Source organism: Ranitomeya imitator, chromosome 5, assembly GCF_032444005.1.
Source record: "Ranitomeya imitator isolate aRanImi1 chromosome 5, aRanImi1.pri, whole genome shotgun sequence".
Classification (NCBI taxonomy): Eukaryota; Metazoa; Chordata; class Amphibia; order Anura; family Dendrobatidae; genus Ranitomeya; species Ranitomeya imitator.
In genome coordinates, this window is record NC_091286.1 from 548,871,801 (window position 1) to 548,885,948 (window position 14,148).

Consider the following 14,148-nt stretch of genomic DNA (forward strand, 5'->3'; position numbering starts at 1 on the left):
GGTTCTCGGCAGTGTTTTTGTCACAGGTACTCCCTCGTGCCAAGCCTGGTTTCAGCACCGTCAGCTGTTTCCGGGTTGTGTCAAGCTCACTGAGACACCTATGCTTGCCTCGTCGTGGTGCGGTCGGGTTAGCCAACTCCAGGGTGCCTCCAGTTTAGGAGCTTCCTATGTGGGCTGCGTGAACTGGTAGTCAAGGCTGGTTCTGTAGTGCCAGTAGGCCCAGCTCCCCCTGTAGGACTGTTGGGGTTCGGTAACTGCGGCTGCCTCGCGGCCTAGCTGTTCTCTCCTCTCCTGTGGACCTTCGGGTCCACCACCTGGTTCCAGCACCGTCAGCTGGTTCCGGGCCGAGCCTTTGGCTTAGGTGCCTCCTCCTGGGTATCCGAGTTCCGCCAACGCCAGGCGGTCCTTGGTAGTGCTTTTAAGCGCGGGCACCTACAGCTTAGTAACCGGGTTCCAGCACCGTCAGCTGGTCCTCGGTCGTGCCATTGGCTCTTGCACACTGGGGCAACGCATCCGGGTTCCAGCACCGCCAGCTGGTTCTCGGCAGTGTTTTTGTCACAGGTACTCCCTCGTGCCAAGCCTGGTTTCAGCACCGTCAGCTGTTTCCGGGTTGTGTCAAGCTCACTGAGACACCTATGCTTGCCTCGTCGTGGTGCGGTCGGGTTAGCCAACTCCAGGGTGCCTCCAGTTTAGGAGCTTCCTATGTGGGCTGCGTGAACTGGTAGTCAAGGCTGGTTCTGTAGTGCCAGTAGGCCCAGCTCCCCCTGTAGGACTGTTGGGGTTCGGTAACTGCGGCTGCCTCGCGGCCTAGCTGTTCTCTCCTCTCCTGTGGACCTTCGGGTCCACCACCTGGTTCCAGCACCGTCAGCTGGTTCTCGGCAGTGTCTTTTGCTCTTGTACCTTCTGCTCCCCATCCTGGTTCCAGTACCGTCAGCTGGTTCCGGGCAGAGCCTTTGGCTTAGGTGCCTCCTTCTGGGTATCCAAGTTCCACCAACGTCAGGTGGTCCTTGGTAGTGCTTTCAGGCACGGGTACCTCCTGCTTAGTAACCGGGTTCCAGTAACGTCAGCTGGTCCTCGGTAGTTCCATTGGCTCTTGGACCTTCGGCTACCCATCCGGGTTCCAGTACCGTCAGCTGGTTCTCGGCAGTGTCTTTTGCTCTTGTACCTTCTGCTCCCCATCCTGGTTCCAGTAACGTCAGCTGGTTCCGGGCAGAGCCTTTGGCTTAGGTGCCTCCTTCTGGGTATCCGAGTTCCGTCAACGTCAGGCGGTCCTTGGTAGTGCTTTTTAGCACGGGTACCTCCTGCTTAGTAACCGGGTTCCAGTAACGTCAGCTGGTCCTCGGTAGTTCCATAGGCTCTTGAACCTTCGGGTAGCCATCCGAGTTCCAGTTCCATCAGCTGGTTCTTGGCATTTTCTCAGCCTTCTTGTACCTTCTGCTACATTTCCAAGTTGAAGACCCTAACGTCGACGACCCGGAAGACCACCACGATGACGACGACACGGAAGACCACCCCGATGACGACGACGACGACGGCGGAGACGACGACGGCGGAGATGACGACACTGGAGACGACGACCCTGGAGACGACAACATGGAAGACCGAGAAGCAGAAGAACAAGAGGCTGCAGAACAAAGAGCAGAAGAACATTAAGCATAAGACTTAATATCAGAGCAAAAGATATTATCTAAATTATATGCAGAAGAAGACTAAGCAGTGTATGGGGGTGAGTCCGTTCCTCCTCGTGGTGCCCCTGGATAAAGCCTGATGCTGCAGGCCAAACTGAACGCGGACAAATGTAACTTTTGTGACTGGCAGAACGGAAGGTGTAATCTTCAAACTTTTATAGATAACAACTACGGGAATGCCTGTCACAAATGAGAATATGATGAAGAAGTAGAATAGGAAGAATAATAACAGTGGAATAAAAAGAATATGTAGAATAAGAAGAATAATAATAGTTGAATAAAATGAATATGAAGAATGTAATAAAAAAAAAAAAATAGGTAGAAGATGAAGAAGAAGATGAATAAGGTGAAGAAGTTGATGTCAAAGATGCTGATGATGATGAAGATGAAAGTGTGGGAAAAGAAAAAAAAAAAGAAAAAAAAGAAGGGGAAGGGCGTGGAATAGTGAAACATCAATATCTGACAAAATAAAAAAAAAATTTACATAGTCAATATCTTTGTCACTCCGAACGTCTTAAAAAAAAACAAAAAACATGCTATTCTATTTGATTGGGATAAACCTCTATGACTTTAATGTCTCCGCCACCTCCCCAAATACATCCGGCATTATTCTTAGTTGTTTTCCTTCATGTAGAATGAACCTACAAGGAAAGAAAGGGTTTATTTTAATTCCGATATTTTGGTCCCATTGACTTGCATTGGGATCGGGTATCGGTATCGGCGATATCCGATATTTTTTGAATATCGGCCGATCCAAACCGATACCGATACTTTCCGATATCGGAAGGTATCGCTCAACACTACTCATCAATCAAATGGTTTAACTGTCTGGTTTATCTGTCTGATCTGCCAAACGGCTGGTTCAAATGGCACCTATGCTCCATTGTTTAGCCTACAAGTCCTATAGAAATACATTTACACCAAATAGTTTGTTAACCATGTGCAACTATATTTGTTCCCTGTCGGTGCATATAGCAGCATGTCCATAACGCTTCAAGACTATATTCCAGACCTCAACCACTTATCCATTTGCTTATAGGACCATGCCTCCTCATATATTTATTATGAGCGTCCCGTATGGATTCCTTGTTGCAGTGTTTTATCACCATATAATACAATTCTTATACTCCACAAGTGTACGTGAACCCCCCTCCCCCCCCCCCCCTTCCCTTTTTGTTTTGGAGTTTGTTTGTTTTTTTAGTGTTTTATCATACCTAATAAAGGTTAAGTTTTATTATATCCAATCGCTAAAATATACTTGACTTCCTATTGGATAAAACGCACCACGCTACAAAACTATGTTGCTTTCTGATCTCACTTTCCATTTAATGTCACACTGTAGCATAGTCAAGTTAATGGTTCTCCTGTTGTGATTTAATGTGATGGCTATAAAATTACTGTGAACTGATGTGAAGAGGAATGCCATTTCAGTTCTTGCATGTGGTCCCCTATTTCTCTTAGCTCACCATTAGCAAAGAGTCTCTTATCTCAACATCATCACACAGTCACACTCACCCCATACACTGGGCCATGAGGAGCAGCGGCTCTTACTTCCTCTGGATGTCAATTACGTCCATAGCAGGGAAGAGTAAATTCATTGCTAATTAGCATGGCTGGAAGATCGAGTGCTTGCACCACTGGAAGAACACCATCACTAGTGGTGTGTACAGTATAAGTGTTATTATACTGTAACCAGGACCATCCCTGTCAGTGCTGAGCCCAAAATTGGACTGTGCTGGCTGCAAATCAAAGGCATGTTCCCTATAAATCTGTAGGGTCTTGTGCCCACAGCAGTCAGGTCTAATATTTAACGATGTCTGGCTAATCTTGGCTACGTAGTGTTTCTGCACAATTTAGTAGCACTGTGTGTTAGGTCTCGAGTTCCCGCTTCTGCACAGGGAACATCTCCGCTGCGGTCTCCCATTCTTATCCAGCCGCAGTGGAGTCTGCTCAGCAGGGACGTCGGTCCCAGCGTCTTGCTCAGTCTCACTCTGTACAGAGAGTTACTGCTGCTCCTTCAGCTTCTGCCATTAAAGTCAGTGCTGGTCAGCAGCGAGCGGACTTCTCTGGGACTAAGTCCTTGTCTGCACACACTGAGCATGCCCAGGGCAAGATCTCCCGTTGGAGATCGAGGGTCATGTGCTCAGGCTCTGCAGCACATTCCATTGGTCCTCTTGGCAGGTCTTCGAAGGGCAAAGTTTCTGTGGCCACTTCCTGTGCTGCAACTATATAAACTGCGCATGTCCGCACGGCCATGCGCTAGTGTACAATTGTTAATGTGTGTTTGTTGTGAGTGCAAGTCGTCCTTGGATACCCCTACCCTATCGAATGTCTGTTCGCGGAAGGTGTATGTTTGCTATCTAGCGCCCGACTTATCCTGCAGCACGAATCACACATTACAGCGTCCAGTTGCTGTGACCGCCAGTACGGCGCCGTGCACTTCCTCTGTGCTTTCCTTACCCAAGCCTGGGTGGTTAGTGGCGTTCGTCAGTGCGGCACCGCATGCACTCTTGTGCCTTAATAGTGTTATTTAGTTTCCTTACACACCCAGTTGCGGTGTTGTGCCAGCAAGGGTCTAATCGGACTTCAATCCTAGTTGGGGTTGAGTTCGCTGACTACTTGCTCGCGCTCTATGTGCGGTACCGCGGTCCTGTGACTCAACAGGATCGCTTCCTTCACGCTGGGTGAAGTTTAACCCACGTGTGTATACTTATGAGTACCGCCATATAGTCCGTCATTACTTGGCAGCAGGTTCCATCTCTGCACGGTGGACCCCGGGCTGCGAACGCACCATACTCTATCTGTCTCATTATTTGCTGCGTTCCTCTAGCCCTAACACTGTGTAAGTACTGTGAGCCCTCGCGGGCAGGGTCCTCCCTCCTTATTTACCTGTTTGCCTTGTGTTTTGCTCATGTTTAATGTATTTGTCTATATTTGCCCCCTTTTCACATGTAAAGTGCCATGGAATAAATGGCGCTATAAAAATGCATAATAAGATAATATAATAATAATATTATTTTGCTGGGATGAAACATAAGAATTGATACGGGTTTCTCTGAGTAGTGGACACACACTATAACAGTTGTGCACTGCAGAAGATGATGGTGCCAAATAAATATTGCCTAATATTTTTATTATCATAATTGTTTTCTTTTAGAGATCAATACTCTATTCTAAGTATGTCATTTTTTTTTCCTTTTCTTTTTTATATTTAGGACCCTCTTCTGGCGCCATTGACTTACTCCCTACTCCTACTGCTGCCACCAACTGGACAGCTGGCCTGCCTATGGACAACAGTGGCATGATCTTCAAATTTGATGGCAAACAAGGAGTGAAAATTCCAGATGCTATAGTACCAAAAAATCTAACTGACCAATTTACTATCACAATGTGGATGAAGCATGGTCCTAGCCCTGGACTGAGAGCAGAAAAGGAAACAATACTATGCAATTCCGACAAAACAGGTAACAATAGTTGTACACCATTATGGCAGGATGCTCTCCTTCATACTAAGAAAGAAAATTCATGATTTATTATAAAATCATATACCAACCTAACATTATACAGGGTGGGCTATTTATGTGAATACACCTAAATAAAATAGGAATGGTTGGTGATATCAACTTCCTGTTTGTGGCACATTAGTATATGGGAGGGGGGGCTTTTCAAGATGGTTGGTGAACATGGCGGCCATTTTGAAGTCGGCCTTTTTACTCTTTCATGAGTTATTTACAAGTTTATGACCACTTTTGAAATGTGTTCAAAGTGCTGCCCTTTGTGTCGGATTGTCAATGCAACCCTCTTCTCCCACTCTTGACACACTGATAGCAACATTGCAGAAGAAATGCTAGCACAGGCTTCCATTATTAGTTGTTTGGGTAGCACGGTGGCTCAGTGGTTAGCACAGCAGCCTTGCAGCACTGGAGTCCTGAATTCAAACCCCACCAAGGACAACATCTGCAAAGAGTTTGTATGTTCTCTCCGTGTTTCCGTGGGTTTCCTCCGGGTACTCCGGTTCCCTCCCACATTCCAAAGACATACTGATAGGGAATTTAGATTGTGAGCCCCAACGGGGACAGCGATGATAATGTGTGCAAACTGTAAAGCGCTGCAGAATATGTTAGTGCTATATAAAAATAAAGATTATTGATGCTGCACATCTCGTATCTTCACGGCATAGACAATTGCCTTTAGATGACCCCAAAGATAAGTCTAAGAGGGTCAGATCGGGAGACCTTGGTGGCCATTGAACTGGCCCATGATGACCAATCTACTTTCCAGGAAACTGTTCATGTAGGAATGCTCGGACCTGACACCCTGACATAATGTGGTGTAGTGAAAGGTTTCCCCCTCCCATATACTAATGTGCCACAACAGGAAGTTGATATCGCCAACCATTCCTATTTTACTTAGGTCTAGCGATATAAATAGTCCACCCTGTATAACCATTCTATGACTGTAATTACATAATAGCTGGGATTTTTGCAGACACACCGTCTAAGTTGTGAATTACACCTTAGACTTCAATGGGCACGTGTGCTACCAGTGAAAATCTTGGTTAGAACATTTATGAGACTGAAGGATGTCTGGATAATACTTAAAGAATTGTCTAGTCACGAGATATTGATGACCTATCCATAAGATAGGTAATTAAAATTATGTTGTGGGGGTATCTGCAGTACACAGCAATGACCACTACAGGAATGGAGGTGCACATTGCTGATCCATTCAATCTCATATTGGTTGCCTATCCTAAAGGTTCGTGCCCATGGCCATATTTTTCAGTCACTGTGCGATCCAACAAAGCATCGTATTGAACGCGGGTTAATGTTATTCAATGGGGCTGTGCACACGTCAAAAGGTCAGATTTTTTTTCTCCATGCCATTGATCCATCATTCAGATCATACTCAGCCATGCAATTCAGTGAGTCCGTAGAAATCATCCGACTGCATTAGGATAACATCTGAGTGCAGTCTGATTTCCACGGACTGACAGAATGGAGAAGATGGAGACATTTTTTTCTCTACTCCACATAAGAATCAGATCGCACTATAATCATGCTATGATGACACTCTGGTCAGAGTATTTGCATAATAGACCCAATTCTCTCGGATGAGAGAATACACAGACGTCTGCACCTAGCCTAAGTATGGGTCACAATACCTGGTGACTAGTGTTGAGCATTCTGATACTGCAAATATCGGGTATCAGTCCTTATTCGCTGTATCGGAGTTCTGATACTGAGTTCTGATACTTTTACAATATCAGATACCGGAATCGGAAGTTTCCATAGTGCAATGATGCACTATAATGGAGTGTGGGCGGGGCATGGGCAGAGACTGCTTGTCTGTGTGTGCAGGTGGGGTCTGTGCGTGACCGTGGGGGGTCTGTGCGGGCCTGCCAGGGGTCTGTACGGGTCTGCCGGGGGTCTGTGCGTGTGTGCAGTCATCGTCCGATGGGACTACAAGTCCCATCGGGCTATGCCTGCTACAATGACAGTGATTGACACATTAATGACATTAGCCAATTATGGGACAGTAGTAATCCCATCATCCGGCTAATGTGTTGAATATAAAAAAAACAAAATACAAACGTACATACTACATACGTACATACTACATACGTACGTACGACATACGTACGTACGACATGCATATGTACGACATACGTACATATGACATACGTACGTACGACATACGTACGTACGACATACGTACGTACGACATACGTACGTATGACTTACGTACATAAGACATACGTACATGCGACATACGTACATGCGACATACGTACATGCGACATACGTACATGCGACATACGTACATGCGACATACGTACATGCGACATACGTACATACGACATACGTACATACTACATATGTACATACTACATATGTACATACTACATACATACTACATACATACATATTACATACATACATACATACAACATACATACTAAATACATACTACATGCATACTATATACAAACATGCAACATACATACAAAATACATACAACATACTGTGTCCCCTATGCCATGGATTATAGCCCCCAACCTGGATCTGCCCCATCCACCTCCCCCACAGCTCCTACCCAACATCCCCACAGTCCCTATCCCTATTGCCTCTATACACTTGCTTTGGCAAAACTGATGTGTATTTGGTCCTGCCAATAAAGCTTCTTTGAATCTTGAATCTTTGAATCATACTACATACATACTACATACCTAATACATACATACGTGCAACATACATACAAAATACATACAGCATACTACAGACATAGTGCATACATACTACATACATACATACATACTACATACATACTACACACATACTGCATACATACTGCATACACACTGCATACTGACATACTACAGACATACTACAGACATACGGTGAGTATGTAATCTATGTTATATGTACTGTATGTCTACATGTATGTATTGTATGTAATGTATCAATGTATTGCATGTACTATGTATGTAGTACGTATGTAGTACGTATGTAGTACATATGTAGTATGGTGTATGTATGTATGTTGTATGTAAGTATGTAGGTTGTATGTAAGTATGTATGTTGTATGTAAGTAGTATGTAAGTATGTAAGTATGTATGTTGCATGCATGTTGCATGTATGTTGCATGTATGTTGCATGTATGTTGCATGTATGTATTATGTAGTGTGTATGTAGTGTGTATGTAGTGTGTATGTAGTATGTATGTAGTATGTATGTAGTATGTATGCAGTATGTATGTAGTATGTATGTAGTATGTATGTAGTATGTATGTAGTTTGTATGTAGTATGTATGTTTCTGTTTTTTTTTTTTTTTACATTCAACACATTAGCCGGATGATGGGACTACTACTGTCCCATCATTGGCTAATGTGTCAATCACTGTCATTGTAGCAGGCATAGGCCGATGGGACTTGTAGTCCCATCGGACGATGCCTGCACACTCACACAACCCCCAAGAGGCCCGGACAGACCCCCGGCAGACCCGCACAGACCCCCAGCAGGCACGCACAGACCCCCGGCAGGCCCGCACAGACCCCCGGCAGGCCCGCACACACCCCTGGCAGGCCCGCACAGACCCCCAAGAGGCTCGTACAGACCCCCGGCAGTTCCACACAGACCCCCAGAAGCCCGCACAGACCCCCGAGTGGCCCGTACAGACCCCCCACAGTCCCGCACAGACCCCGCCCGCACACACAGACATGCAGTCTCCACCCACGCACTGCCCACACTCTTCCCCCCTCCAGAACTGGATGTGCAAAGGAAAGAAAGGGCTTATTTTCATTCCTATATTGTTTTCCCATAGACTTGCATTGGTTTCCGGTATCGGTATCGGCGATACCCGATATTTTTTGGGTATCAGTCCAATCCGATCCGATATTTCAAGATATCCGAAGGTATCACTCAACACAGGGCTGCCACTAGAAATTTCGGGGCCCCATACTGGCAAAATTTTCAGGGCCCCCTTGAGACTCCGCCCAGGCTCCACCCCAGCCCCGTCTCCACGCTCCACCCTTCGAACTGTCCACAGTCCCACCACTCTCTCTTGGAAAAACTCCACTTCTCACCTATCACATATTGACAGTTCCCATCACCAGATCAAATACATAGCCGGCAGCTTTTGTTTTGGCCAAAAGATTTTTTAAGCTGCCACCATAACACGGTAGACACTTTTGGCCGGGCCCTACTCTGCTGTAACCTATTAAATATTTGTTAAAATATGCAATACAATTTAGGTATATTTTTATTTATTTTTCAATTTTTAAAATGACCAATAATAAATTCTGATCAGTAATTAAAAAAAGCACCATACTATCACCATAAGTGCCATTATACACAGGAGATCTGTACTTAGTATGCAGTGTCTGTGTACAGATAATATAGTGATCACTAGTGAAATTATACACAGGAGCTCTGTATATAGTATACAGTGTATAGTGTCAGTGTATAGGTAACACACTGACTCACCAGTGACGTCTCTAGGTGAAGTCCTTCATCTTTCATCCAGCACAGACCGCCATCATTTCATCCAGCCAGGGCTCGTCTCTGCAGGAAATAACAGTTATCTCGAGCTCCGCTTGTAGAATACATTACTTAATTATTCACAACTTCTACATTACACCACATGAAGAAAAAGAGGCAACATAGTATCACTCTATACAGTAACAGGACCGCCCCCTCATTTAAAACAGTTTACTCAAAAAATAAAATAAATTCATCACTGCAGTAATAATATCCCTAAATTAGCCCCTATGGTAATAATATTCCCCATCCTGGCCACCGTGTGTCTCATTCCTGGCGTCAGCCATATGTTCTCCCATCCTGCCCTCATGAGTATCCATTCTGCCCCATATGATCTCCCAATCCTGCCCCATATGATCGCCCCATGTGATCTCTCCATCCGGCCCTATCTGTCTCCATCATATCCATCCTGCCCCATGATCCTGCACGATCTGTCTCCAATTCTGCCCCCAGTGTCTCCAATCATGCCCCATGTCTCCAACCATGCCCCCGTGTCTGCAATCCTGCCACTCGTCTCCAATTATGCCCCCTGTGTCTCCATTCTGCCCCATCTGTCTCCAGTCCTCCCCCATCTGTCTCCACTCATGCCCCCATGTCTTTCATCCTGCCCCGTGTCTCCAATCATGCCCCGTGTCTCCATTCTGCCCCAGTGTCCAGCATTCTGCCCCAGTGTCCAGCATTCTGCCCCAGTGTCCAGCATTCTGCCCCAGTGTCCAGCATTCTGCCCCAGTGTCCAGCATTCTGCCCCAGTGTCCAGCATTCTGCCCCTGTGTCCAGCATTCTGCCCCTGTGTCCAGCATTCTGCCCCTGTGTCCAGCATTCTGCCCCTGTCACTGTGTCCAGCATTCTGCCCCTGTCACTGTGTCCAGCATTCTGTCCCTGTCACTGTGTCCAGCATTCTGCCCCTGTCACTGTGTCCAGCATTCTGTCCCTGTCACTGTGTCCAACATTCTGCCCCTGTCACTGTGTCCAGCATTCTGTCCCTGTCACTGAGTCCAGCATTCTGCCCCAATGTCCAGCATTCTGCCCCCGGGTCTCACAGTCTGCCCCTGTGTCCAGCATTCTGCCCCTGTCACTGTGTCCAGCATTCTGCCCCACTGTGTGTCCAGCATTCTGCCCCACTGTGTGTCCAGCATTCTGCCTCACTGTGTGTCCAGCATTCTGCCCCACTGTGCGTCCAGCATTCTGCCCCACTGTGCGTCCAGCATTCTGCCCCACTGTGCGTCCAGCATTCTGCCTCACTGTGGGTCCAGCATTCTGCCCCACTGTGGGTCCAGCATTCTGCCCCACTGTGCGTCCAGCATTCTGCCCCACTGTGCGTCCAGCATTCTGCCCCACTGTGCGTCCAGCATTCTGCCCCACTGTGCGTCCAGCATTCTGCCCCACTGTGAGTCCAGCATTCTGCCCCACTGTGTGTCCAGCATTCTGCCCCACTGTGTGTCCAGCATTCTGCCCCACTGTGTGTCCAGCATTCTGCCCCACTGTGAGTCCAGCATTCTGCCCCACTGTGCGTCCAGCATTCTGCCCCACTGTGCGTCCAGCATTCTGCCCCACTGTGCGTCCAGCATTCTGCCCCTGCCCCACTGTGTGTCCAGCATTCTGCCCCACTGTGCGTCCAGCATTCTGCCCCACTGTGCGTCCAGCATTCTGCCCCACTGTGCGTCCAGCATTCTGCCCCACTGTGCGTCCAGCATTCTGCCCCACTGTGCGTCCAGCATTCTGCCCCACTGTGCGTCCAGCATTCTGCCCCACTGTGCGTCCAGCATTCTGCCCCACTGTGCGTCCAGCATTCTGCCCCACTGTGCGTCCAGCATTCTGCCCCACTGTGCGTCCAGCATTCTGCCCCTGCCCCACTGTGTGTCCAGCATTCTGCCCCACTGTGCGTCCAGAATTCTGCCCCACTGTGCGTCCAGCATTCTGCCCCTGCCCCACTGTGTGTCCAGCATTCTGCCCCACTGTGCGTCCAGCATTCTGCCCCACTGTGCGTCCAGCATTCTGCCCCACTGTGCGTCCAGCATTCTGCCCCACTGTGCGTCCAGCATTCTGCCCCACTGTGCGTCCAGCATTCTGCCCCACTGTGCGTCCAGCATTCTGCCCCACTGTGCGTCCAGCATTCTGCCCCACTGTGCGTCCAGCATTCTGCCCCCGGGTCTCACAGTCTGCCCCTGTGTCCAGCATTCTGCCCCTGTCACTGTGTCCAGCATTCTGCCCCACTGTGTGTCCAGCATTCTGCCCCACTGTGCGTCCAGCATTCTGCCCCACTGTGCGTCCAGCATTCTGCCCCACTGTGCGTCCAGCATTCTGCCCCACTGTGCGTCCAGCATTCTGCCCCACTGTGCGTCCAGCATTCTGCCCCACTGTGAGTCCAGCATTCTGCCCCACTGTGTGTCCAGCATTCTGCCCCACTGTGTGTCCAGCATTCTGCCCCACTGTGTGTCCAGCATTCTGCCCCACTGTGAGTCCAGCATTCTGCCCCACTGTGCGTCCAGCATTCTGCCCCACTGTGCGTCCAGCATTCTGCCCCACTGTGCGTCCAGCATTCTGCCCCACTGTGCGTCCAGCATTCTGCCCCTGCCCCACTGTGTGTCCAGCATTCTGCCCCACTGTGCGTCCAGCATTCTGCCCCACTGTGCGTCCAGCATTCTGCCCCACTGTGCGTCCAGCATTCTGCCCCACTGTGCGTCCAGCATTCTGCCCCACTGTGCGTCCAGCATTCTGCCCCACTGTGCGTCCAGCATTCTGCCCCACTGTGCGTCCAGCATTCTGCCCCACTGTGCGTCCAGCATTCTGCCCCTGCCCCACTGTGTGTCCAGCATTCTGCCCCACTGTGCGTCCAGCATTCTGCCCCACTGTGCGTCCAGCATTCTGCCCCACTGTGCGTCCAGCATTCTGCCCCACTGTGCGTCCAGCATTCTGCCCCACTGTGCGTCCAGCATTCTGCCCCACTGTGTGTCCAGCATTCTGCCCCACTGTGCGTCCAGCATTCTGCCCCACTGTGCGTCCAGCATTCTGCCCCACTGTGCGTCCAGCATTCTGCCCCTGCCCCACTGTGTGTCCAGCATTCTGCCCCACTGTGCGTCCAGAATTCTGCCCCACTGTGCGTCCAGCATTCTGCCCCTGCCCCACTGTGTGTCCAGCATTCTGCCCCACTGTGCGTCCAGCATTCTGCCCCACTGTGCGTCCAGCATTCTGCCCCACTGTGCGTCCAGCATTCTGCCCCACTGTGCGTCCAGCATTCTGCCCCACTGTGCGTCCAGCATTCTGCCCCACTGTGCGTCCAGCATTCTGCCCCACTGTGCGTCCAGCATTCTGCCCCACTGTGCGTCCAGCATTCTGCCCCCGGGTCTCACAGTCTGCCCCTGTGTCCAGCATTCTGCCCCTGTCACTGTGTCCAGCATTCTGCCCCACTGTGTGTCCAGCATTCTGCCCCACTGTGTGTCCAGCATTCTGCCCCACTGTGTGTCCAGCATTCTGCCCCACTGTGCGTCCAGCATTCTGCCCCACTGTGCGTCCAGCATTCTGCCCCACTGTGCGTCCAGCATTCTGCCCCACTGTGCGTCCAGCATTCTGCCCCACTGTGCGTCCAGCATTCTGCCCCACTGTGCGTCCAGCATTCTGCCCCACTGTGAGTCCAGCATTCTGCCCCACTGTGCGTCCAGCATTCTGCCCCACTGTGCGTCCAGCATTCTGCCCCACTGTGCGTCCAGCATTCTGCCCCCGGGTCTCACAGTCTGCCCCTGTGTCCAGCATTCTGCCCCTGTCACTGTGTCCAGCATTCTGCCCCACTGTGTGTCCAGCATTCTGCCTCACTGTGCGTCCAGCATTCTGCCCCACTGTGCGTCCAGCATTCTGCCCCACTGTGAGTCCAGCATTCTGCCCCACTGTGCGTCCAGCATTCTGCCCCACTGTGCGTCCAGCATTCTGCCCCACTGTGCGTCCAGCATTCTGCCCCACTGTGCGTCCAGCATTCTGCCCCACTGTGCGTCCAGCATTCTGCCCCACTGTGCGTCCAGCATTCTGCCCCACTGTGAGTCCAGCATTCTGCCCCACTGTGCCTCCAGCATTCTGCCCCACTGTGCGTCCAGCATTCTGCCCCTGCGCCACTGTGTGTCCAGCATTCTGCCCCACTGTGTGTCCAGCATTCTGCCCCACTGTGTGTCCAGCATTCTGCCCCACTGTGAGTCCAGCATTCTGCCCCACTGTGCGTCCAGCATTCTGCCCCTGCCCCACTGTGTGTCCAGCATTCTGCCCCACTGTGCGTCCAGCATTCTGCCCCACTGTGCGTCCAGCATTCTGCCCCACTGTGCGTCCAGCATTCTGCCCCACTGTGCGTCCAGCATTCTGCCCCACTGTGCGTCCAGCATTCTGCCCCACTGTGCGTCCAGCATTCTGCCCCACTGTGCGTCCAGCATTCTGCCCCAC

The 14,148-nt window shown here is 49.7% G+C and overlaps 1 protein-coding gene across 1 annotated transcript in view; it reads left to right on the forward strand.

Annotated features, from left to right (window-relative positions):
• Positions 1–14,148, forward strand: part of CLSTN2 (calsyntenin 2) — a 1,726,577-nt gene that overhangs the window by 1,335,436 nt on the left and 376,993 nt on the right. Inside the window, exon 7 of the mRNA XM_069727627.1 lies at positions 4,904–5,152. Coding sequence (XP_069583728.1) covers positions 4,904–5,152 — 249 coding nt within the window. The remainder of the gene's footprint in view (positions 1–4,903; positions 5,153–14,148) is intronic.